Source organism: Brachyistius frenatus, unplaced genomic scaffold (genome assembly GCF_029030835.1).
Source record: "Brachyistius frenatus isolate BFR_SWC_R1_liver_20210118 unplaced genomic scaffold, ASM2903083v1 Contig_79, whole genome shotgun sequence".
Lineage (NCBI taxonomy): Eukaryota > Metazoa > Chordata > Actinopteri > Embiotocidae > Brachyistius > Brachyistius frenatus.
Genome location: NW_027210678.1, coordinates 861,665 through 888,457, shown reverse-complemented (window position 1 = coordinate 888,457; position 26,793 = coordinate 861,665). Strand labels below are relative to the sequence as shown.

The following is a 26,793-nucleotide window of genomic DNA, read 5'->3' as shown; positions in this document are numbered from 1 at the left end:
ACTGGGTTTAAAAAAAAAAATTATCTTAGCTGTGGCATTAAAATTAGTTTTTAATTATTCATCCTTGGTATTTCAGTTTAATGTTGTTTTTTTAAAGAGAGGATTGCATCCTTGAAGTAGTTACAATAGTGGATATCTTTAAAAAAAATAAACATCATTATTTAATAGAATAAAGGTGTAATAGCTGTTTTACACCCAACATAAATAAAATTAAGGTAAAATACAGCATGACTTTTTTTTCTTTATTCTGGTGCCTAATGAAAAACATGATGTACTCCAGCATCAGTTAGTGTTTATAGTGAACTAAAAGAATAAAGAACAAATCACAGCTCATTTTAACAAGCGACTGAAACAAACAGACGTTTTAAAGGATGAAATAAATGAGATTAAACAACCTACAAAATAACAAGTAAAATAATACAAGTAAAAACAAAGCGGATGTAAAAACTACGACCTTATCGTAGCATGTAAATTAGCTACGAGCTAAAGCTCGCGTCATGGTTTTGCCAGCCAATCACGTCCCGTCCCGTCCCCCGTGGCGCGTGACGCCACGAGCCCAGGGCTCTCCGCTCTGATTGGTGGCCGCGGCCGGCCAATCAGAGCGCGTCTTTCACAGTAAAGTTGTTAACCCCCAACAGGACACTTCGGTGTCCAGCTCGAGTTTCAGCGGCGACGGGGACAAACCCGGTGGACACGGAGCGGACAGCGGGCTCTTCCTGCCCCGGACACTCTTCCTGCCCCGGACACTCTTCCTGCCCCGGACACCGGCGGAGGACCGTTTGCTCTTTTTATTTTTCTGATGAACCCAACAGGGAGAACGAGCCGCGCGGCTAACGTCCATGTTAGTTGGCTAGCTGCGTCGCGATGTCTGTCGTCTTCTTTAACTTCTGACTCGCGTTCAAAAATGTCCTCCATCTGTCTCCGGGGCGCCGCCGACCCCTCCTCCACCCCGGACCCCCCCTCCACCGCGGACCCCTCCACCCGACCCGGACCCCTCCACCGACCCCTCCTCCACCCCGGACCCCCCCTCCACCGCGGACCCCTCCACCTCCACCGACCCGGACCCCTCCACCGACCCCTCCTCCACCCCGGCGGACCCCTCCACCGACCCCTCCTCCACCCCGACCCCTCCACCTCCACCGACACCTCCACCGACCCCTCCTCCACCCCGGACCCCTCCACCGACCCCTCCACCGACCCCTCCACCTCCACCTCCGCTCCGTGAGTATTTCTCTGTCATGTTTTGTCCAACTTGAGTCGAGGCTCGGTGTATTGAGAAGGAGGAGAAGGAGGAGAAGGAGGAGAAGGAGGAAAGGTCCATCGTGATCAGTGTTTTCATGAGATGGTTTCAGTCAGGTCAGCTGGATGCAATTCAGCAGTAAACAACAACAACAACAAAAAGAACAAGTTCCTGATCACTTTAGTGGACTGGAGGAGGAGGAGGAGGAGGAGGAGGAGGCGGCTGTCATCGATCGATTCAGCCGAAGCCTCGTTGTATAAAACTAGTTGTGACAGTCACGGAAAACCTGTGAAAGGATCCGGTTCATCTGACGAGCGAACCGCGGAGGGAGGACCCCGCCGGAGGGAGGACCCCGCCGGAGGGAGGACCCCGCCGGAGGGAGGACCCCGCCGGAGGGAGGACCCCGCCGGAGGGAGGACCCCGCCGGAGGGAGGACCCCGCCGGAGGGAGGACCCCGCCGGAGGCCCTGAGTCCCGCGGAGGGAGGACCCCGCCGGAGGGAGGACCCCGCCGGAGGCCCTGAGTCCCGCGGAGGGAGGACCCCGCCGGAGGGAGGACCCCGCCGGAGGCCCTGAGTCCGGCTCCCTACATCATGGTCTGTTTTTAAGGGCTTGTTTTCCTCCTGAAATGTACCATTGGTGGATCTTAAGGTGGCTGAACGGTGCCCGGCTGCTCCTGTGGTCCGCCTGGGAACTGCTTTGGCCCTGGCTTGCACGGGTCTGGATCACATGGACCCTGGTACCCCCAGATGAAGAGCTTTTATGAAAGTGATGTGGCCTGAAGGTGAAGCTGCTGTTTATAGCCCACCTCGATGTTGTGACGTCATTACTAGTTAACAATTGTAGTGGTTTTTAAAACTCGGCAGGTGAGCTGGAAAAATCACAACAAACTAAATCAGTTTTCTGGTGTTTTTTTCCTGTGAATATCTGGGGGGGAGGGGGGGTGTAGTGGGACGAACCCCACCCACACAGCTGGAAGTATGTGAGGTATGAAAGTGCTGTTGTTTTTGTCTCTGGGTCTTTTTTTACCAGCATAGATGTCAAGCTCACTAACTTAGAGGACTGAAATATTTATTATTTTTTTCCTGCATAATCACAGAACACAGCAGGAGGTCACATTAGTGTACCTGAAGAGGAGACGCACAGTGCTTCCTGTTTTACAGAAATAAAACAGACATGTTGATTTCTTTTTTTTTTGCGTCTTTAACACACGAACATGCACACATCCACATTTCAAACAGCCAATGACATCAAGGCAGCGAGCTCAGCTACCACACAGCAGGACATTTAACTGATGATATATCACAAATAGGAACAGGATGTGTTCACGCAAGAGGCTCCTACTCCGTCTGTAAAAATGGACGTAGCTCCCGGCTAGTGAAAAGTGAAGCTAACAAGAAAGTGTCTTAAAAGTGCAATACTACTGAGGGCCACCAGGGGCGGGAAAACTCCAATAGAAAAAGCATCAAGTTCTCTCTTGAAGTCAGTCGATGTTTTCCACGAGTCATCGTGGTGCGAAAAAGTAGGAAGATTTATTTACTTATTTTTTTGGGGGGGGGTGTTTGTTTGATTGACAGGCTGAAGGGTTGAGTCAGGTTTCCAGCGTAGGTGGACGGGGCACAGTGTCCAGATTCACACACACACACAAACACACACACACACACACACACACACACACACACACACACACTCGCTCCTACCCAGCTCATCTAAATATGGTAATTTCTGGTTCCAAAACAAACAAGATGGTGACAGATAAAATGTCGATCCTCAAAAAGCCTCAAAATCAAAAACGCTGTGACGTGACGTTGGACTAAATGTCATGATTCAACCACCGATAATGACTTTTAACCTGCTGGTGTTGCAAAATGTAAAAGGAATCACCAAAGTCTTTAGGTTTCTAAAATCGTCGAGACGTTACACACACAAAAATACCCCAAAAATGTCCACCTCTTGCTGGAGGATTCAACCTCTGGGGAACATCTGTCCAGTATTTCATAGGAATCCATGAGTATGGACCCAAGCGATGGATGGACAGAAAACAATTGGTGAACCCACCAGCGTGGCCCAAATAAGGATCAGGACCTTCAAAATATAGTGTTTTTTTGTCATATATGAGGTATTAACTGGCATCAAATGTTTTTTTTCCTTCACATTCTGCTACGTTGCAGAAAAAAACCAGACTTTTTTTTTTTTTACAGGTTTAATATTGATACTCGATATAAACATGAAGACAAGAATGGTGGAAAGTTTGAGAGCCAAAGGTGAAAAACTAAATGTCCGTCTCGTTTGCTGGCAGGTCGTCACGGCGCAGTCGAAGGATTTAATGATGAAAAGAAAACGTTGGTTTCAGTGGGAGGAGCCTGGATAAACATGACGTCATCATCACCAACAGGTGAGGTGTTTTAACGGTCGTAAGATGAGATTTTAACCTGCAAAACTCAACATTTGAAGGTGTCTTTTGGTTTGGTGGTTGTGATGCCAGTGCTCAGAAAAAGTGTCCTGATAGTACCCGTTTGGAGACTTGATCTTTTGCCTGTCCGACCAGCAGAGGGCAGCATTGTTCTCACGTTGAAGTGTTTCACCTGGAGGAAACTTTTTTATATTTTTATTTTTTTTATAGGGGGTTGTTGTAGGATCACTGGCGATAGATAAGGTCCAGTGGATCTGAGTCGGTCTTTGAGCTGGCAGGAACATAACCCTCTGGTATTTTGGGCGTTGGCCTGCAGTTGGTTTTAATGTCTTTTTTTGTTCCTCCTGTTTTCCACCGAAGCATAAAAGAACGTACCGCAAATGGAATCTTCAAAGTAGAGTTGTATTTTACTTAATAGTGCTGCTATTATAGTGTTGTGAGTACATTTCTTGAGGCTTTTTAAAGGCATTTATTGTTGCTATGCTGTCTTTTCCTATTTTTATTCAATTTTGCAAAACCTATTTTAACTTTCCTTTGAAAAGAAAAAGCAATAGAGCAGAATATATTTGCACAGATGATCTTTAATGTGCCATGATTTGAGACTTTTAGTAAAAACAAATTTGGAAATGCTGTTATGTAAACATAATAATACATTTTTATATGTATATATTATAGTAAGTAACCCCTTTTTTAAAATAAGTAGTGTGAAATAAAAAAAAAAGATAATTCTTTGTAACTTTTGAAGTACTCCAGTAGCCCCACTTATAAATGTATTTATTTTTTACTTCATTTCCTTCTATTAGTTAATATATAACTTTTTCTATTTCTTTTCCTTTTAAAATATGTATCTTAATTTGGATGTTTTTAGTAAATTGTTTATTTTTATTTTTACTGTATATATTACTGGATAAAAAAATTATGAAATTATTTACTTAAATTGTATTTTGGAAATATATATTATTGCATTTTTTAAATTATTTTTCTTAAATTATCCAGTTATATTTTTGCAGTATATATATATTGTATTACATTATCTAGTTATATTTGTATTTTTGCAGTGTAGATTTTGTTTTTGTTTGTTTTATTAAATTATCTAGTTATATTTGTATTTTTGCAGTGTCGATTTTGTTTGTTTGTTTGTTTTATTAAATTATCTAGTTATATTTGTATTTTTGCAGTGTCGATTTTGTTTGTTTTATTAAATTATCTAGTTATATTTGTATTTTTGCAGTGTAGATTTTGTTTGTTTTTGTTTTATTAAATTATCTAGTTATATTTGTATTTTTGCAGTATATATATTCTGTTTGTTTGTTTTATTAAATTATCTAGTTATATTTGTATTTTTGCAGTATATATTTTGTTTGTTTGTTTGTTTTATTAAATTATCTCGTTATATATATATATTGTATTACATTATCTAGTTATATTTGTATTTTTGCAGTGTAAATTTTGTTTGTTTTTGTTTTATTAAATTATCTAGTTATATTTGTATTTTTGCAGTATATATTTTGTTTGTTTGTTTTATTAAATTATCTCGTTATATATATATATTTTTATTATTATTATTATTATTTTTGTCGGGTTTATTTGGGCCGTGCCGTGTTTATTTAATAACTGATGTGTGTGTATGTAGAGGAGTTTTAGTTTGCAAGAGATGCCCCCTTCCCCCCACCCCCGCACCGCGCAAGCGCCCGGGACCGTGTGGGAATGGTCGGTCCGCGAACTGGGGGTTGGACCGCTCCGAGCGAAACACAGCAAAAGAGTTTTAAATGTCCGCCATGTTGTCCATGGCGCACTGAACCAACGCTAGGGAGCGGAGCGTCGGAAAAAAACAGTCCGAGAGAGAGCGACCGAGATCCGGGCCTTCCCCCGGCTCCGCTGGCGACGCCCTAAATACAAGCTACAACCATTCGAACGTTAGAACAGAGATTAACCGCCCAGAACCATCCATGAACGCGCCACTCGGCACCGTTGTGAATATTAGGACATCGGACAGATTTAAATCGCATCTCGAAGTGTGAAAATGAGTAAATTGTCGTTTCGTGCGCGGGCGCTGGACGCGTCCAAGCCGCTGCCCGTCTTCCGCTGTGAGGATTTACCCGACCTACACGAATATGCATCAATTAACCGGGCGGTGCCGCAGATGCCGACGGGGATGGAGAAAGAAGAGGAATCGGTATGCTTTAACCGTTTGACATTTTTTAAAAATATACGCTTTCGTTTTATTTATTTTTTAATGATCACAGGCGTCCCTCTTTTTTTTTCTCTCTGCGCAAGCTTTCACAAAATGGCCGCCAATTTTTTTCCTCAAACAGAAACACGACGGATTCGTGTCGTAAACGGCACTTCGGCGGGAACCGGGCTGATGTTCGGGTACGGCGGGGACGCCCCGGGGCAGTATTGGATAAAATTGCTCGGTTTGACCGGCACATTTGTGTGCGAGGTGATTTTCTGAGTACAAAGGAGTCATGTGACTTGAGCGATGCCGACATTTTGTGTCTCGCCTGTCAGGACCGGGGGGGAGGGGGGGCGGCTTGTGTTGGCGTAATTGCAGCCGACCAGAGCAAGGGGGCGCTAGAGCGGCTTCACATGAGGGCATCTTCAGCCACGAGCAGACAGAAATGTCAACACTGGAGGGAAGACGGTCCTGGTCGTCTCGTATGGACACAGTTTGTGTGTTTTAGCTCCTTTTAGTTTGTGTTGTTAGAAACAAGGTTCCGTTATTGAGTTCTCCAGATGATCCAGATGTTTCTGGAGGGTTGTGATCAAACACAGTTTAATGCAGCTGTCGTCTCAGTTATTGCAACAACTATACAACCATTGTTTGAACATTTATCATCGCTAACCTGCAGAGGTTTCTCACAGTATAACAAGCCTGTGTTGTCACAAACACTGTTGACATTAAATCTTTTATTTAAAATGTGAAATTAACCATCTAAAAAAGCAGCTGTATATAATCAGGTGTTGTTGTTGTTATTTAGCATTTAAGGGCTGTTTCTGGATGCTGCAGCCACTGAGACACAGTCTGCATCCCACTGGGGTGCTGTGATTTATCTGTAGGGGGGTAGATGAATATGGGCTCCGGAGGTGTCAGGGGTTCACTGTGTCAGATGGCAGACCAGCACGTGGAGCTCTGGAGGAGATGGGGGGGGGGGCTGTCACTTCAAAGTCTGCTCAGCTGGAGGGCTCTGTTATGTAACAGTCATATTGTCATAAGAGGAAGGCCGATGCCAGCCGCTCCGCATTTGGAAATGAATTTCTGTGATGGAAATGCTTTTGTTTTTGTTGTTACTCATTCTTGATCTGCGCTGTGCTGCTGGATGTTGTTTGCAGGACGTTCCTGAAAGCATCCTGGAAACAGGTGTCTCATCTTTTTTTTGCATGTTTACACATTGAGAACCACCAAAGAAAACATGCACCGCTTTTTTTTTACCCACTGAGCGGCCTGCAAGGTGAACGTGTGGCGTTACCTGTCCCCTCCACCCCCTCCCCCACCCACCCATCAGTGCTGTTTAAGTCTCACTTTTTCCTCTGTTGCTGTCGGACTCGAAAGTGGTATCACTGTCAAACATGTGTTTTTTGTAATTTTCACATGTTTTTTGCGCCTCCCCCCCTTCCTTCCTCCCCCCTTCTTTCCTCCCCCAGCACATGCTGCCTCTGTTTGTTTTGGTTCCAGACGCTTTGTGTTTACGTCCGGGTGAAAGTGAGGTCAGTGTCTGCGGCCCTGCTGCAGCCTGGTGGGAACCCACAGGCATCTGTTGTGTTTGTCCTCGATGCCAGATCTTGTACACACACACACACACACACACACACACACACACACACACACACACACACACACACACACACACACACACATCCTGGCGGGCCACCAGTTTCTCACGTGTGCTCTTGCTGGATGGGAATGTGGAGCATGTCACCTGTCCAAAGTCTCTTGCAGGCGCGCTGGGATAGTGAAAGTGTCCAGTCAGTGTCCTGTTGACAGTTTTGTTGTGGTGTGACTGCGGGGGGGGGGGGGGGGGGGCATTTAACCAGGGTGGTTCTTTTCCGGTCCGACTCCACGGTGAGTCTGCCGACTCAGGAAGCCTCAGTTGGAAAAGACTCCTTCAGGATGACTCGTGAATTTATGTAATTTTCCGGTGTGTTTTGATTGCGCTGCATTATTGCACAACTGTGAGCTGACACAGACTTTATTTTATTTTTCCACCATTATTAATCTGCTGGATGGAAAATTCCTCAGTTCATCATCTGTAACTTGAATGTAAACCTCCTACTATCCCACAGCACGCACGGAAAACTGCTTTTACCCATCCCTCCACAGCCCCACCAGACGACCCCCTCCTCCCACCCCCACACACATTCCCCCGCCGGCTGTCCATCACATTAAGTGGCATTTACAGTGTCTGGGACGGTAGCTGTCAGGAGGCGAGACCGGAGGAGGAGGCTGGCTCGCTTAGCAGACCTGACAGTGATCGATGTGGTCATTTTAGAAGGCTATTTCTGGACTCGTGTGTGTGTGTGTGTGTGTGTGTGTGTGTGTGTGTGTGTGTGTGTGTGTGCCTGTTTAATGCTCTGTAGTCGGACCGTTCACCCCCGTCTGACTCGGTATTGGTCGAAGGTCAACAAACACGTTGTATGATCGGGGTTTTTGGCAGCCGGTGTTGTTTTTCGCTCGAGGCCGTTTAATATGAAGGTTTTGGGTTATTTCACCGTTTGGCGGGAGTCTGATAGGAACATGGATGGTTATGGCAGGTGTACAAGAACAGGTGTCTCTTCGTCTGAGGGAGCATCCTCATTCTCAGAGCAGATTTAACCACAGTAAATGTAAAATATAATCGCCGGCCTCGAGGAAGACGGGCTGCGGAGGTGTTAACGACCGCGATGCTCAGGGAAATGATAAAATAAGATTTAATGCTGAAGTCTGCAAAAACATTAGGGGATGAAAGTTTACTTTCCCAACATCCTTTTATTACCTTTTTGCTGTAAAATGTGAAATGACAACCAGTAATAATTCAGTGTAATTGTTTTTCTCATTCACCACATTGCAGTGCAAATGAAAGACGTGACTTTCTCATGTTTTGGACACTGTATTCAGTAAAGCAGTTTCCTCTAATAAGCGTTGCCTTATTTACGTGGCATTTCTGAAACGTCGGTCAGAAATGATGCTTTGCGGTCTCGGCTGGTGGATAGAAGCTGTTTTCCTCCTTGTCGGTAGAATATAAGCGAGTACTGACTGCAGCAGAGCGGCGCTTTGTGTCTTCAAGGTCTCGGCGAAGGCGTCGAGGACCCTCTGCTTTAAAACCCCGTGGAACTGCAACGTGTCCTCATTAGAGGAGAAAACTGCTTCATTTTCCACCGTGTTTATGTTTTGTTTTTGTTTTTTTGCTGTGAGTTGTTGGTAGAAGCTGCACACTTTAATAATGATAATTCTGCTGTAGTTTTATTCTTCGTTATTGTTCAAAATCCTCCGTGTGGAAGACGGCTCGGTGTTGATGGAACATGTCGTTAACCGGAGACATCAATTAATCTCATCAAGTTTTTTTTTTATGAGTCTTCTTGCTGGCGGAGTCGTGCCGGCTTCACCTACATGTTTATATTGTTTTATTACGGAGACAGTTAAGACTTCATATCAGACCTCTTAAACACCTGTAATGGTTTAAAGTCTGAGGAAACGCAGCTTTGATAGGAGACTAAGTCAGAACGCTTAGAGTCTGCAGAGAGACAACAGAAGTTTGGCAGATGTCAGTTTTTTTTTTACTATAGTTATACCAAGATATTAATGCATTTAATACAAAATCTGCTGTATCATGGTGTAAATTGAAATCACGACACCACAAATCAAACCTCTGTCGGAAAAGTACCAGCTTTCATTTGTTAGGAGTGGATTTAAAAGTGTGTTGGACGCCCGGAGGTGACGCCCAGTCGGCGTGAAGACCCACGTTCCCTGGACAGGAAGCAGAGACGTCTTCAGTGTTTGGCCGAGTGTCAACATGTGTTATTTCTCTGAATCTGAATGAAGCCGTCTGATACTTCCTCCTCTGTAACCATGACTACAACTGATTGTTTTGGCAGCAGGCAGTCACTTGTTGTTGTTGTTTTTTCGTTTTTGTAATGGATCAGTGTTCTCTCGCAGTGTCACATTCATTCTTTTGAGCTCTCACACACACACACACACACACACACACACACACACACACACACACACACACACACACACACACACACACACAAGCGTAGTGGGAGGGAGACTATAAACACACCTTTCTCTCCAGAGAGCTGCTGTACGAGCCGGCAGCATGCTGCCTTGTTGACAGACTGCCTGGCCGTGGCTCGCCGCCCAGCCTCCGGGCCAAAAGGCTGCACTACTATTACTGACTGTTCACACAAGCAGCCCGCCAGGAAACCAACCAGCCGGTCGGCACAGCAACTGCAGGTTGATAATCCTCAATGACTACAGTCTGGAGATGACGGTGATTGGGTGGCGGTTCAGATTCCCATCCAGCTCCCACTGCCTCAGTAGTTTCCAGCTTTTAGGATTTAAATCTTGTGAACTAAAAGATTGAGTCAGAGGCTGGTTGTTTTGTAATATGGTTCCATTATCAGGTCATGCTAAACCGACCCTTTACTATCTCTGTTCCAGCCAATCAGGAACCAGCAGTGATGTCACCCGTCGGTTTGTGAGCGTTATGAAGCCTCCAGTTCAGATTCTGTCCTTCACCATCTTGCTAGTTCAGAGCAGGAAGTGACCATATTTGGACGAGCTGGGGGAGGAGCCAGCGGTGGATCTGACCGATCTGATCGGAAACCTGACGATACTACGTCCCTCCCACCGATAGCTGTAACCTGACTGCACCACAGACCTGTCAATCAAACAGACACGCCCCCAAAACCAGGTCTTCTTGAATCTTCTTTTCTAATGAATGAGGGATTATTTTCAGATGGACCTCCAGAAAACTAAGAAGAAGGAGTGACTTTAGCTAACAACACCGAGATAACTGATGGACACATTTTATTCACTTTGGATTTGATGACAGAAGTTGAATGGGAGTCTATGGAGCCGGAGGCTTTTTGGAGCCGACCTCTAGTGGCACTCGCTGGTATTGCAGCTGAAGACACTTCTGGATCAGAACCATTTTACAGACCTGAAGCTACAAACACTTTATATACAGTCTGTGGTTCCATCCAGACGTGTGCGCTGTGCAATCAGAAATATCTCCGTCCTCCTGTTCATCTTTTATCTACTCATCTTTTGTCCGTAGCTTCCAGCTGTGATTTGATTCGCTGCCACTGCTTGATTGGTGTGTGTTTGTGTGTGTGTGTGTGTTTTTTATTATTGCTGGCTCAAATCTCCCAAGATACTTCTGAACGTCTACAAATGCCAGTTACAGAGTCCAAAGGCGGCGTCTCGTTCAATCCTTCGTCATCCGGAAACAAAAAGCTCCCACGCAGCAAAAAACGCAATATAACAACTCTCATTTGATGATAACAGAAATACAAACACGCGTTATTGTCGGGGACTCCGCCGTAATATCGACTTTACTGACCCTCCTAGCGGTGATCGTATCGCCTCTCTGATTACAACCGTCTGAAAACAGCCCCGTTGGTTCCTGGCTGTTTGCTGTTGTCACGAGATCTTGATGCCAAATGTTCCCCTCATTGTTTAGGAAGATAATCATCTGCTTCCTCCTGCAGCAGGTTTACAAAGTGTACGTCTGCATGAGTCAGCGTGTTGCGACAAACTACACCGCAGATCATGTTGCAGCTTTGTTCACAAACGTCCAACAAATCGGTGTGAAGGAGTTTGTGACTGTTTTTGCTTCTTTTCTTCTTTTTTAGAGGAGCTGTTTGTAAAACGGTGACAGCACAACAACAAGTAAATATCAAAGTTTAAAAGATGGCTGCTGATGTTGGGAGAGAAAAGGAAATCACACGCAGGAGTTGGAACTTTCCTGCAGACATTTTGAAATAATTGAAGCTGCAGCAGCACACGGAGGATGCTTCAGATGCTTCATTCATTCCCCGCTAACTGATGAGTAACGTGCACCAACTGTTAAGCAGGCCAATCCAGTGCTGTTTGGCTGTGGCTTTTTTAAATTTATTATTGTTATATTGATATTTGATCCATGCTGAGCAGCAGAAAAACAAACTTGTCAGCGTTATTATTGAGAAACTAGAAGCAAACTCTGTTTCTAAAGTACCTCAAACACAGTTTGGCATTTCTGTAGCTCACTTTCTTTTTACCACGATGTTCATACATCTGCATTAAGCTCATATTTAAGCAATATTACACGAGAGGCTTTGCTTTAACGTCATTATTGGCACCGACTGAATAATGGCAACACGTGGGGTGAAAACTTGGAACTGGAAAAACAATCGGTAGACTGATGCAACGTGTGCAGTGTTTACTACTCCCGGAAGTAGCCCGACCCTTAGCAACCACCTAGCAACAGAGAGATCAAACTCAATGAATACAGCACATAGAAGCACTAAACTGCTCAGTCTGGTTGGAGCAAAGATATCTGATGAACAAAGATATCCATGGACTCGTGTGTTTTTAACATTTTAGCACCGTGTCATGTTAAAACAAAAAAACGGTCTATCCGTGGTGTTACGGTACGGGTGCTCAGAGCGACCAAAAAGGACCAAAGGAGACCCGACTTCACCAAATGGGTCATTTAATAGACCTATAACAAGTAGAAACTACATTATATTACATACTGTATGAAATTCAGTTCTAATTCTATATTCCCATTGAGGAGGTGGAGTGATATTTCTAGTGACGAGCAGGGTGTGATGTCATGATGATTTGTTCCAAATGTTCAGTTGACCAATCAGATCGCTGCTTCAGAACTACTTGTATAATGTTCAATATGTTAACCTGACTTGATTTATGCTGCTTGGATGCTTCGAGAGTGATTTCCTGACAAATGAATTTTCTTTTAATGGTGAATTAAATGCGAGTTGAGGAAGACTGCAGAAAATCACACAGATTTTGAAATCTTTTTATTATTATTATTATTATTATTACCCTCCAATCCTGTGAAGGAACTTTTTAACGTGTTTGCTTACCTCGACGGTTTAAAGGGAAAGGCTTCTGTTTGGAGATCAGGCGTCTCACCTGTCTCTTGTGTCTGCAGGAACACCATCTCCAGCGGGCCATCTCGGCGCAGCAGGTCTATGGCGAGAAGCGGGACAACATGGTCATCCCGGTTCCCGAGGCGGAGAGCAACATCACCTACTACGACTCCCTCTACCCCGGAGACTACAAGATGCCAAAGCAGCTAATTCACCTACAGCGTGAGTGCAACGCATACGATGCAGAGACGGTGGCCGTGGCTGTCGTGTGTTGGTCGGAGTCGCAGAGTTTGCCAGCTGGTCCTGGTTCAGTAACGACATCGTGAGGAAATGAATGTGTGAGATTAGTTCAGTAACCGTGTCTGGTGTTGCAACTGCTCGCTGCGACTGTTCCTCAAAAGAAAAAGCAATTTGCTGCTAAAATCAGAGTCTGTTCTCAGCCGGCAGCTCGACTGACAAATGTTTCTTTGTCCTGTCAAATAGAAGTTTTCTCAGAGGGCGAAAAAGAAAATTAACTTCAGATCAGTTTTAGCACCTGAAAGTTGAAGGCTCGTACGAGAATATGGTTTGACACGTTTAATCGCTAAACTAAACTATGATGTCATCTTCATTTTTTGCTTGATTCTGGAGGTTTCTTCTGTTAAAAGAGAGTTTTTCCTTCTGTTGGAGGTTTCTTCTTTTAAAAGAGAGTTTTTCCTTCTGTTGGAGGTTTCTTCTTTTAAAAGAGAGTTTTTCCTTCTGTTGGAGGTTTCTTCCTGTTAAGAGTTTTTCCTTGCTTCTGTTTCTCTGTATAATCCTCAAGTTCTGTTACAAGGACTTTAATTTGTTAAATGCCATGAAATAATCTGTTGTGATTTGGTTCTATTTAAATAGAATTGAATTAAAGTTCTGTGTGCACAAAGATGCTGAATTTTACAATTTCAAAACTTCCAGAATTACCCGGATGATAGTGAGCTCACCGATTTACTCATTAATAACATAGTTCACTTTCTCAGAATAAAACTGATGAATGATGGCCGCTGATGATATGCTGCAGGCTGCGAGTTTTTCAGAGTCTCAAAAGAGATGCAAGACGATGGTCTGAAGAACTCCAAGGATGGAGACGGACTGGAAAACTGGAATATATTCACACCAGACTGATGTTCAGTTTGCATTATGATCTTTCATGAGCACATTCATGCAAAGTTAAAGAAGCTGTCAGATGTGTCGGGTCTGTCTGTACCCTGAGACTGTCTAGAACTAAACACATTTCGGAGGGTAAACCTGCATCGGGTGTTGCGACCCTCCCTCGCCGTTCTCCTCTCCACCAGGTGTTGGATGCCGCACCGTTTTTGGGGGCCTTAAAATGGAATTTAATTCACTCACAGCCACATTTTAAATGTCATTTAAAGAGGAACAGATGGTAGAGTAAGTTACAACTCTACAAACCCCCCTGAACAACCGAACGCTCTCCCACACAATGTTTACTGTTCATTAGCTGCAGCCCGTCTCCAGGCAGTCCTTCACTGAGGGGGCAAATCTGTTGTAATGAAGCTTAATAATCATCCAGTGCATCCCCGACCTTCATGTCCAACATCTGCTCCTCCGACCGTCCTCTTAAATCCCTCTTTTATTCTGTCAGTCCTGTGTGGAGTCATATTTTCTGCACGTGTTTGGGGTTTTATCTTGTTCTGAAATAATACGACCTGCTATTAAACCCTCCCGTTCGCTCCGCTGTTTCATTTAATAGGTTTACATTCAGCTTTTTGCAGTACAGTAAACACTCGGGAGCCTTTTTAACTCGGTGGGACTCAAACATAAGCTGCTCGGGAGTCGTAGGTGGTTTTCCGTAGTGTGAGAGAGTTTTCCGGCGGCCGTGTTTGAACTCCTGCAGCGTCCTCGGGGTGTTGAACAATGAGGAGTCTTCAGTCGTCCGTGTCGCGGCGTGTTGAGTAAGCAGTTTTCTCGACCCTCCCGTTTCCCTCGGCTGTCCGTCGCCTTCACGCTGCAGATCAGAGCCGGCTGGCTCATCGCTGACGGCTGAGAAATCAAACCATCTGCTGCGTTTCCAGCAGCCACACAAAAGCACAAACTCTGTTTACAGTTTAGCTTTCACAGAAAACTATTTATAATGCATGTCGTCAGCTGACACCATAAATGTGTTTCTTTGTTTGAAACGTGTTTGAGCTTCTGGACGTATCGCCAAGCAGCCATCTGCATTGATCCAACTGTCTTTATCAACTAACCACTTCTTTATCCGTCTGTGTGCATTTGGTTTTATGGGACTTGAAACTGTATTTTCTGCTCTGGTTTCATGGATGAAAGTGAGATTGTGTCGTTGCATCTCCTGCAGTAACTGAATGTTAGAGTTCACGGAGTCATTTCAGAGTGATGATTAAGCGCTGAGGTCTTCTGAACTTCGCAAAGTGTTTTGTAAAAGCCTTTTAGTCGTTTTCAGACCCGAGAAGCTGAGTTTTGACTTCTTTTTTTCTCACCTGCAGCTTTCAGCTTGGACACGGAGCAGCCGGACTACGACCTGGACTCGGAGGACGACGCCTTCGTCAACAAGCTGAAAAAGAAGATGGAGATCAGCTTCCTGCAGTTTGAGGAGATGATCGACAGGCTGGAGAAAGGCAGCGGCCAGCAGGTGAGCACCGTTTATCTCCACACCTGAAACACGATGCACAATGAGCTCTGATGCAGAATAACAGTCACTATTTGAATAGTCAGTTCTTCCAGGATTTCACTTGAGTTTTTGTGATTGTTGCGATCAAATATGTTTGATTTTGTGGCGTATTTAAAAAGAAAAATCATGATGAATTTGTGGAGTTTTAAGTGATTTTTTTTTTTTTTGGGGGGGGGGGGTGAAATTGCAGGAATTAAAGCAAGTTCAGAAAGAAAGAAACTTTTTCTTTTTTTTTAAAGCACTGTGATAAATGTGTCATCACAGAAATATTTTTAGTTCTAATCTGTTTTGATGTATTTATTGAATTTAGAGAATCATGGGACTAAAAGTTACAAAAATAAATCCTAAAAACTGCTAAAAGGTCCTAAAAGCTGCGTATGTTTCCAGAACAGACCGTCTGTGACTGGAATATAGAAACAAGGACGACATCAGCTGTCAAAATAAGAGCTTTAGATGCTGTTTAATTCATGTTCATTCAACACATAGACCTGCTGGATGAAACAAATAAAGAGACGTCTCTGACAACTGGACGTGTGGAGAAAACTCATTTAACATCCAGTAATATGGAATCACTTCCTTTGATCACAAACATTTAATCACATCGTTTTATTGTGAAGAACACATTTCAAAACAAATCACAAATCCTGTCGCTTCTGAGTTTTCAGCTTGTTTCATTTTCCTCCGATGAACAGAGTTTTATTTGGTGATGAAAACAGGAGCAGACTCTTTCTGACTGTAAATGAGAAGTTATTTGTGTTAATGGAGTGAGTTTTGTCTGAAAATATTTATTTTATGTCGTTAATACTTTCATCACAGATTATGATAATGATGTTTTTTTTGCGGTAAAATCACAGGAATTATTGTGATCACAAATGGGAACTCTAATTTAAAACCATTGATGCTATGACCATGAACCTCCTCGCTGCTGCGTCCTTCATTAATCCAAACCTAACTCCTCCTCCTCTTCACCTCCTGCAGCTCGTGAGTCTCCCGGAGGCCAAGCTGCTGCTGAAGGAGGACGACGAGCTCATCAAGGAGGTCTTCGACTACTGGAGCCGCAAGAGGAAAAACAGTAAAGCCAACTGTCTCATCCCCAACGTGAAGCAGGAGAAACGGGACGGCTCCAGCACCGGCGACCCGTACGTAGCCTTCCGGCGCCGCACCGAGAAGATGCAGACCAGGAAGGTCAGTGGTTTTTACCTGTGGTCTGTCTGAAGCTTGATCTGATCTCCATCAGCTCGCTGCTCTGTAAACACTCCGCAACGATCGTGTTCATTCATCCTGCAGCAGTCCAATGTGTGAGATCTCTTGTGCATTTAGATTATTACTCTTGTCTGCTCTGCTGAATCTTTGAAATGTTTGGAGACATAAAAAAAAACACTTTCCTAACCTACAAAAAGGGTTTAATAACTCATCAGACCTCACTTCTTTAAAAATAAAGTCTTCGTTTATCACTAATTCATTATTTAGTGGCATTCTGTGGACGAATGAGTCTGTGACATCGTTTCTCCTCTCGGCCCCTCATGTGAAGGACGTATGTGCCACCATGTGGTCATTTGATGAACTTAGTGTTGATGGTAACTTTTAATATCTCTGGAGTTTGTTTACTTTTCTGCAAACAACTTTATGAATGTTCGGCGTCGTCATAGAAACTCTCCAGGATGTTTATTTCCACATTTAAGCCACATAAATCAGATAGTTACTTTTAAAAACATTGACGTGGTTCGTCTGAAGTTACGCAGCATGTCACATGTTCTTATTATTGTGTGTATTTCATAATGATTTTATATTTTCCTTCGACGCTCAGAACCGCAAGAACGACGAGGCGTCCTACGAGAAGATGCTGAAGCTGCGGCGCGACCTGAGCCGAGCCGTCACCATCCTGGAGATGATCAAGAGGAGGGAGAAGAGCAAGAGAGAGCTGCTGCACCTCACACTGGAGATCTTCGAGAAGAGGTATGATACACGCGCGCACACACACACACACACACACACACACACACACACACACACACACACACACACACACACACACACACACTCACTAATTCACACACTCACTAATTCACTCACTCACACACACACACACACACACAGTTTGACTAACCGTCTCTTCTCTCTCCCAGAAACGTGATGTCGGACTTCGGCGGCGAGGTGATGGCAGAGGTTCTGGCCGAGCGGGCAATGGTGAGGCCGCAGATCATCCCGCTGGTCCCGCTCACCAACCAGTACCGGCACCAGGACCACATGGACCTCAAGGACTACAAGTCCAAGGTGAGGACTCCAAACTTTATGTTCACAACCTTTCAGCCTCTATAAACACGAATATTTTAGTGTTATGGTTTTAAAAAGGAAATAAAATGAAGTTTGATGAAGTGTCTCCTGCGTTCTCCTCCCAGCCCGAGAAGACGGAGGTTCCCCGGCAGAAGAGGAAGTATGAGAAGAAGCAGAAGGTGCTGCCTCTGTCGTCGGGCACCCCCCACCACCCCGGTCCGGTCGTCTTCAACGCCAAGGACCTGAACCAGTACGACTTCCCCAGCTCGGACGACGAGCCCTTCTCCCAGGTACGCAACGCCGAGCTGTACGTCACCTTATTTTTTTCTATTATTATTATTTCTTGAAAAAGTGATTCTGAAATTCGCTGGCAAACTAGAGGAAGTTGCTGAGCAGGAGAGGAAGTTCTGCTCCGAACAGACAAGACTGAATATATTTCCTTGGCTGCATTTTATTTCACCAGAATTTAGTGTCACAACAGTGTTTTTATCCGCGTGTCTTTTCACTGTTTGGAAACCTTCTAGGATTTTTGTATTTTTCGTCGCAGCTCTAAACTACAAAACCACATGGTTGAAATATATTTAAAGCAGGCTCACTCGTGCTATAAATTCTGACCTCTGACCTCTCCGTCCACAGCTGCACTCAGGCTCCTCAGAGGCGGAGGAGGAGAACGACCCAGACGGAGCCTACGCCTTTCGCAGGAAGGCCGGCTGCCAGTACTACGCCGTAAGACGCTTTATTACAGAGCACATTAATTCTCTTCTTTCTTTTTTTTACTTGTTTATTGAACTTGCAGATAAAAGTTACAAAAAAACAGACGTGTGTGTGTATAAAATATATTTTAGCGCAGTAATATCTAATCACTTCCTTCTGTTATAAGAAGCATTTAGTGAGATCATTAATGTTTTGGTTTCCTCCAGAGTTTTATTTGATGATGAAAACAGCAGCAGAGTCTTTCTGTTATTTGTGTTAATGAAGCCGGTTCTGTTTGAACAGATTTACTTTCTGCCGTTAATACTTTCAGTACAGCTTCTGATCACGATGTTTTTTTTTTAGGAAAAACTGCAGGAATTCAAAAACATTTTAAGCTCCCACAAATATCGCTGAGTTTGTTTAAATTTACTTTTATTTTTCCGATCTGAGGTTTCAGGTTTTTAGTTTCAGTCAACTGCAGCACATTTGAGTAGATTTGAGTCCAATGAGCGGCGGCGCTGACGTTGTGGTCCGTCTCCAGGCTCGTCCGGACCGGCTGGGCGGCTGGCCGTGGTGCGCTCCCTGGGACGGCGGCGTGGCCGAAGCTCGTTTCCGCTACAGTCTCACCACGCTCACGGTGCCGCGGCGCTGCCTGGGCATGGCCCGGCGCCGCGTGGGACGAGGCGGCAGGTCGGTGAACGTTCTCGTTTTTAATTTTTTTTATTTACATCGGCGCTGTAGACGACCTCTGACCCCTCTCCTCGTCCCTCAGGGTGCTGCTGGACCGGGCCTACACGGACTGCGACAACGTTTTCCACGGACTGGATCCGGAGACGCTCCACCTGCCTCCTCCTTCCTCTCCTCCTCTTCCTCCTCCTCCGACTCCTCCTACAACTACTTCACGCTCACCGGCCACCGACAAGATCGCCAGTACCTCAGAAACGAATACCTCGGACAGAAGTTCCTCCTCCCTCCCCCCCTGCTCCTCCCCCTCGTCCACGGACCTCAGTCAGATACTGTTGAATATAAAGTCGTGCCGCTGGAGGCACTTCAGACCACGGACACTACCACTACACGAGCTGGACCACGCCCACCCGCTGTTCAGGAGGCTGAGCCGAGGCCTGAGGCGCCCGGTCTCCGCCTCCACCGCCGGGGGGCCGCCGTTCGGCTGCCAGCGCCCGGGCAGGGCCGTCCCTGCGCCCCCACCCGCTGCTGGTAAGTGTCAGGTTCAAACAAGCGTCGGGTTTCTGTTTCATTATTTGTCTGTTTGGGGTTTTGGAGCGTTTCTGCTTTTTCCTGCAGCCACACGAGCTCATTTTAAAGGCTCTTTAAAGTTCCCTCATTTACACACTTTGGTTCTCAGTCCGAGTGGATCCGGCCGAGGAAGTCCTTTTATTTGTCCGGGTGGTGAGAGCTTCATCAAAGGGGAACAAGTCTTTCCTCTGGAGGATCACGGGTTGTTTTTCAAACTGTCTGGATTATAGAAGAAATAATGGCTGCTGAGTTTGAGAAGAATTTCTTGAATACGAGCAGCCTGAAAAACTCCAAATGATCCGTTTGACATGAAACGACAAGTAAAGTGTAAATATGTGAACGGTTTCAGCTTCCTTGTTTTTCCTGGATCGCGTCGCTCCCGTTTCCTGCTCGGACCGTTTTAATTGCCGGACCGGCGTCGGTTCTGAAGCTGCGTCTTGTGAAGGTTTTGTGTTTCAGCTGTAGCTTAGCAGCCTCCCATCCGCTTCATTAAAGCTGGATTTCAAACATTAATGATGAGCTGCTCACAGTCTGCAGACACGGAGCGGCGTGAAGCGCTCAACACGGACCGAACCGGCGCTGCTGAAGGTTTTAATGCGCATGAAGAATTTAATTCAGATGTAATGAACAAAAGATCCTTTAAGAAATGCGTCTGACAGCTAAAACCAGACGAGGAGGACGAGCGATGAAGAGTCTCTGGGAGCTCGTGAAGTCGTAGGAAGAAGCCAATCGATGTTTCACACGAGGCGCCAGAACGAAATCTGATTACTGGAATAATCAGATTACTGTTGACAGATGTTTACATGCAGCTCTGCAAAAACAAAACAACAACATCCAAAACTGTTTAAAGTTTTCTACAAATTGAAGTTGAAAGTTGTCACGAAGTTTCATGTAATTACGCTGAAACAAAAAACACAACCAAAGAGGGAAAGTAATGTAGAGGACGAGTTCAAATATGAAACAATGTGCAGGTGAGTGCTCTGATATCTACAGGTGTGAATGATTAATATCAATATATGGAGGCCAGCTTTTATGTTTAAAATGAATCTGAACTTCAAAATGTTTTTGGGTCAGAAACTGTGTTGACTTTTACCTCAAACGGTGTTTCAGATGTTCGACTGTCTCCGTGTGTTTTTGCGTGGCGTGAATTATTCCCGGTGTGTGCACACGCGTGTGCTGCGTCCGTGTCCGCCTCCCAGATCCGTAACCCAACTGTTGTCGCTCTCAGCTTTCACAGCCGAACAGTACCAGCAGCATCAGGAGCAGCTGGCCCTGATGCAGAAGCAGCAGCTGGAGCAGATCCAGCTGCAACAGCAAGCCAACAGCAACGCCACTGCCAACAGCACACAGGTGAGTCTGCGGGTCGCCACGGTTACGCTCTCCTTATGTGTCCCCGCCCTCCGTAACCCGACTTCCTCCCTCCCTCCCCCCGACAGGGCCTGGCGAATACGTTGGACCAGGCCAGCGCTCAGTTTGCCGCCTCGGCCCTCGTCACCGCCGACCAACTGCTGGCTCTAAAAACCAAGGAGGAGCTAGCCCTGGGAGGCGGAGTCAACGGCATCCTCTCCCCCTCAGGTAGGACGGCTCGCCACACGGCCGCCGGTCGGCTCCGTCATCTGTGAAGACGACCACCGTCACAGCGATCCTTATTATATAAAGTTTGATTATTCAGGAAACATCTTTACCGATTTATTTTGAAAAATACAGTTAACAAAATAAAAGCGCGTGGATTTAACGTCCTGCGTCGCAGCGACTCTGAAACTAAGTGAGCAGACAGAGCGAAGTAATTCCAGCTGTTCGCCCCACGATGGCGCTGATAAGAGAATAAAGCAGCCCGATCAGAACCTGCAGCAGCGACCCGCCGACACCGTTCAAACAAACGTTTGGTTTCAGGTGGAAACGGGACCGAGCGTCTCCGAGCTGAAGCTCAAAAGTTTAGTTTTCTTTGTGGCGCCGCAGAAAATTATGAACGACCTTCAGCAGCTTCTTCTGAAGGACGCCAACTCTTATTCTGAAAAATAAGCTGCTTCCTTTCTCTACTTTTAATAAAAGAAGAAAAACAAAAGTTCAAATTTCAGGATTTTTCTCCAATTAAAATCTTGCACCCCCCCACCACCACCACCACCACCCACCCCTCCTCCTTTCGACCCCTCAGGTGTCTACAAGGGCTTGCACCTCTCAAGCACAGCGTCCCCATCCCCCGCCGCCCCGGCTCCGCCCACCACTGCCCCGACACCCGCCTCGCTCCACCCCTCCTGCACCACCAGCTCCACCTCCGCCACCAGTAACAACAACGGCACCACGCACCCCGCCAACGCCGCCGCCACTCAGGTCCTGCTGGGGAACAACAACAACAGCCTCCGTCTGGGAGTTCCCGCCGCCAAGCGCATCCACGCCCCCCGGACGCTGAGCGCCACCATGTCGACATCCGCCTTAAAGCTCGCCCACGCAGCAACCGCCAACTGTCAGAAACCCAAGGTCACGACGACCTCGCCGCTGGACATCGTGCCCAGGTGGGAAAAACACTAGCAGCTCACAGGAAGGCTTTTATTCTGAAAACCTAAAACTGTAACCTTCGTGTAAATGAACTCGTTTAAAGTGAATCTTTTTTTATTTTTCTTTATTGATGCGATTGTTTTTTTTATTGGTTTAAAATGCAGCTCTTTGTTGGTTTCTTTAACTCGCAGCCGTATCGATCGTAGAAGAGAAAACAGGAAGTGGCGATTACGGTCCTTAAACGCAGCATCGGAGTATTTTAGAACAAAGATGTTTCACGTGTAAAGAGAGTTATCAGCTAAAATACGCCTTTAGTTTGAGTTTTTCCGTCCTGCTTTATCGGTTTGTTTTTACTCCCAAAAGAGTGGACAGATGTTTACTTCAGCAGCTGGAAGACGATAAATAGGACTTAAATCTAGAAGGTGTTTTTTTCTTAGGACAGTTTTTGTTTGTTTGTTTTGCGTGGACCAGTTTCACACTTTTCGTAAACTACTTTGACTTCTCGCTTCCTCGTCGGGTCAAAACAGACGTTAGCAGCGTAGCGCTTTTTAGCGTTTATATTCTCGCTGGCACTTTGCTCTCGTTAGTTTTTTTGTTTCATTTCACCGTTTGCTTTTTTAAACGGCCTCATTTAAAACTCTCCGCTCCGTAAAAGGCCAGAAACAGAAGCCGGTAAACTCTTGTCAAGTTGACGTTTTTAGTTTTTTATAGACACATTAGAACGTTAAATCTCGTGCTAACGGCGTGTTTCCATGTCTTCTCTTCCCCTTCAGGGAGAACCACGAACAAGACAAGCCAGCACTGAGCAGCCTATCAGAGAACACAGTGGCCATGGAGGTCACGTAGCCGCTGGCACGCAGAGCGGAGGAACCTGACTCCTCCTCCTCCTTGTTGTTGTCGTCGTCGTCGTTGTTGTCGTCGTCGTCGTTGTTGTTTTTTTTGTTTTTGTTTGTTTTTTTTAGGTGCTATGCATCGTTTCGTTAGTCGTGAATGCAAAGTGGTGGTGGACTGAGCACGGCAAGGCTGGGTTTCCACGGCAACCGTTTTGGGACTTAATTGCAATGCTCGTCTCGTACAATTTTATTTTTTATCCCCCCCCCTCCTCCCCCCACCACCACAAACACTCACTCACACACACACACACACACTCTCACACACACTCTCACACACACACACACACACACACATCTCCCTATTTGTTACTGTTAATAAGAGATCGTCTGTAAATTCTTAATATGGCAATTATATGTACAGTACTGCATATTTGTAATACCCCCCATCCCCCCATTCTTGTATATAACATTACTTGAATACAGAATTGTTCATTTGTGATGTTTTGCACTTGAGATATTACAAAAAAAACATTTTAAAAAAAAATTCAAAATTAAAAAGAGAAAACGACAAACTGCAACTGGTGCGAGAGAAATGTGTCATCACATCGCAGCCTGCTGTTTGATCTATTTATTGTGCCGTGTTTACAGACGTTTATCCCCCCTCCCCCCCACGTTCATGTCATTACTTCTTTTTTTCATCACTTTTTTTTAATACACTGAACCCGTCACCGGCTCCCCGTGCTGTAGTCAGTGTTAAGATGGATTTTTTTAAAAACTAAAAAAAAACGTTTTTTGGGGGGAATGTCGTGAACATGGCCGTTTCCGTGGAGCGTTTCTTCCACGATGTTGTCGTGGAAACGAGCGTCGACGCGGACGGTGTTTTTGTTTGTAGGCATCAGCGTGTCGGTGGGTTGAATCCGTCTCCATGCAGCTCTTCCATACGTATATTATTCCTGAGACAAGTAACAAAACAAAACGGGGATGAAGACTTTCCCAGAAGACGTTGCTGCTTCTGATGTATCTAAGCACTATTATAATTCTTCCTTTTTTTTTTTTATTGATTGATGCTGCTTTTATATGATTTTTTTTTTTGGTGTCTGGTTTGCACCTGATGGCCGTATTTACTTTTTTTTTTTTTTTTTTTTATAATCCACCACCTCCTTATAATTTGTTTTTTTTTTAAACAAAATATTTTTATATCTCCCCATTTTTTTTTTTTTTTTTTTTTTTTTTTTTTTTTTTTGTTAAATTTCCTCACAAAAGACTTCATTCTTTTGTTACTTGTTGATCTTTAAAAAAAAATAAAAACTATAAGGGAGTAAAAAAAAAATAAAAAAAAAAATGCAGTAACTGTCATTTATTATCATTCCAGCTTCTCTGTAATAAGGAAGACGACTTGTATTAATTGGGGGGAAAAGAAAAGACAGTTTTCTCGTTTAATTTAAAAAAGCAACTCTCCAGAAAGGCTGAAAGGCCACGAACCAACCACGCGTTATTATCGGGTGCCTTCATTTGGGGAAAAAGAAAAAAACCCTAAAAAAATAAATAAACAAAAAACAACTTGCTCTCTTCTGTGAAGAGTTTGGTACTGAACAAGGCTACTTGTAGTTTTTCTTTGTCTGTACCACAATCCCATATCGCCCATTCCAGTGGCCCGGTCCATTCATGAACTTGTTTTGTTTTTGTAGACCCTTCCAACACACACACACACACACACACACACACACACACACACACACACACACACACACACACACACACACACACACACACACACACACACACACACACACACACACACAGGAAAGACTCCAAATCCTCTTGAATTGTCACAATGAAATAAAAATCCAGGGCATTATGTGTCGACCAGCACGTCTCGTTTGTTTCTGTCTTTTAATTCACGGTTTCTTCACTTCTGATGAGCTGCTGTTAATGTTAACATGATCAGCTGTTTTAATTGATCCTTTATTGTCACATAAATATACATTTACAGTGGTACACAACATCTATACAGACTCAACGAAATGTCCCCAAAGAGAAAAAAACATGATCTCAAAGCCGGTTTAGTATTCAAGATAGATCAAAGCTATTTAATATAAATTGATCAAAGTCATCTAAACTAAATCCACTTCGACTTCCTGCTTTCTAAAACTCACGTCTCCAAAAACTAAATCATCAAACTGCACAAATTTCCAGTTTTCACTGATCAACAGTAATTACTTCCTTTTCTTGGAGTTTAAGGTTTCATCTCATTAAACAGCAACACAGCCTGTTTGCTTTTTTAACATTTAACGAAGAGATAATTAACATTTTGAAGTATTAAGTGAAGTATTAAATTCACCCTTTAAACTAGTCAAAGAAAAATGTGACCAAATTTCTTTTGAATGCCAAAATTCATCCAACGGCGTGTTGAGCCGAGACGTCGAGGCCTCGAGGTGATGACGCGGGAAAACGGAGCTGACGGACGGAAAAATGCAATTTACATGATAAATGCATTTAAACGTGAAGCCAGTTTGTATTATAATGATGTGATGACTTAAGAACTGGAAGCAGGAGCTGGAAAGCTGCTTTGAAAAAAAGCTGCTCCGTCTTTAAAAAAACGAGTAATGAAAACGTGAAAGACGGCGAGCTGCAAGACGAGGAAATAGAGAGAAGCTTTGTAAGGAAATAAAAAGATGAGTTTAGCCAGAGGAGAGGTGGCGGCACGAAGAGAGGCCGGTGGCACGAAGTGGCACGAAGAGAGGCCGGCGGCACGAAGTGGCACAAAGAGAGGCCGGCGGCACGAAGTGGCACGAAGAGAGGCCGGCGGCACGAAGTGGCACAAAGAGAGGCCGGCGGCACGAAGTGGCACGAAGAGAGGCCGGTGGCACGAAGAGAGGCCGGCGGCACGAAGTGGCACGAAGAGAGGCCGGCGGCACAAAGAGAGGCCGGCGGCACGAAGAGAGGCCGGTGGCACGAAGAGAGGCCGGCGGCACGAAGTGGCACGAAGAGAGGCCGGCGGCACGAAGAGAGGCCGGTGGCACGAAGTGGCACGAAGAGAGGCCGGCGGCACGAAGTGGCACAAAGAGAGGCCGGCGGCACGAAGTGGCAGAGAGAGGCCGGTGGCACGAAGAGAGGCCGGCGGCACGAAGTGGCACGAAGAGAGGCCGGCGGCACGAAGTGGCACGAAGAGAGGCCGGCGGCACGAAGTGGCACGAAGAGAGGCCGGCGGCACGAAGTGGCACGAAGAGAGGCCGGCGGCACAAAGAGAGGCCGGCGGCACGAAGTGGCTCAAAGAGAGGCCGGCGGCACGAAGTGGCACGAAGAGAGGCCGGCGGCACGAAGAGAGGCCGGCGGCACGAAGTGGCACGAAGAGAGGCCGGCGGCACGAAGTGGCTCAAAGAGAGGCCGGCGGCACGAAGAGAGGCCGGCGGCCGGCGGTGGACTCGATTGAGTTTTTCATTGTGTCAGTGGAAACCATCCGAGGTGGAGGCGGGGCCTCGTTTCTCGGCGCTCACGTTCCCGGCGGTTTCCTCCGGAGGGCGGCGGGTCGGATTATCGGCCTGCGGTGTGACGGCGAGATGTGTTCATGTAAACCTGTTAATTCAAGGTGTTAGAGATGAAAGAGAGACGGGGAGAGTTTATTAATTATGGATGAAGCTACTTATCCTCTCTGTGTGTGTGTGTGTGTGTGTGTGTGTGTGTGTGTGTGTGTGTGTGTGTGTGTGTGTGTGTGTGTGTGTGTGTGTGTGTTCCTAGTGGGGACTTAAACCTGAATACTTACTTTCGGGGACACGTGTCAACGTGGGGACAAACATCGAAGGTTGACTTTGCTTTTTTTGAGGTTAGTTAGATTCGTTCATCTTTGATCAG

General features: G+C 45.3%; 1 protein-coding gene across 3 annotated transcripts; it reads left to right on the top strand.

The window, feature by feature from the left end:
* The first annotated feature begins 628 nt into the window (after nucleotides 1-628).
* LOC138626894 (enhancer of polycomb homolog 1-like) lies at nucleotides 629-24,799 on the top strand. Of its 3 annotated transcripts, XM_069708884.1 has the most exons (15): nucleotides 629-1,221; nucleotides 3,538-3,633; nucleotides 12,789-12,948; nucleotides 15,207-15,352; nucleotides 16,370-16,576; nucleotides 17,199-17,347; nucleotides 17,518-17,665; nucleotides 17,791-17,955; nucleotides 18,302-18,391; nucleotides 18,900-19,048; nucleotides 19,131-19,573; nucleotides 20,841-20,962; nucleotides 21,049-21,187; nucleotides 21,768-22,125; nucleotides 22,882-24,799. In XM_069708884.1, the coding sequence occupies exons 3-15, from the start codon at nucleotides 12,849-12,851 to the stop codon at nucleotides 22,952-22,954; spliced, it is 2,289 nt and encodes a 762-aa protein (XP_069564985.1). In that variant the 5' UTR covers nucleotides 629-1,221; nucleotides 3,538-3,633; nucleotides 12,789-12,848; the 3' UTR covers nucleotides 22,955-24,799. The 3 variants fall into 3 exon arrangements, with proteins under 3 accessions (XP_069564985.1, XP_069564986.1, XP_069564984.1); XM_069708885.1 differs by lacking the exon at nucleotides 629-1,221 and having other exon boundaries at nucleotides 3,476-3,633; XM_069708883.1 differs by lacking the exons at nucleotides 629-1,221; nucleotides 3,538-3,633 and adding an exon at nucleotides 5,380-5,827.
* Nucleotides 24,800-26,793: the final 1,994 nt, after the last annotated feature.

What these genes read in the sequence shown, in the direction of transcription:
- LOC138626894 (XM_069708883.1), top strand. Translation starts at nt 5,675, where the DNA reads ATGAGTAAATTGTCGTTTCGTGCGCGGGCGCTGGACGCGTCCAAGCCG. An exon ending in TGGAGAAAGAAGAGGAATCG is followed by an intron (nt 5,828 to 12,788) that starts GTATGCTTTAAC and finishes TTGTGTCTGCAG; the next exon opens with GAACACCATCTCCAGCGGGC. An exon ending in CGCGTGGGACGAGGCGGCAG is followed by an intron (nt 19,049 to 19,130) that starts GTCGGTGAACGT and finishes CTCGTCCCTCAG; the next exon opens with GGTGCTGCTGGACCGGGCCT.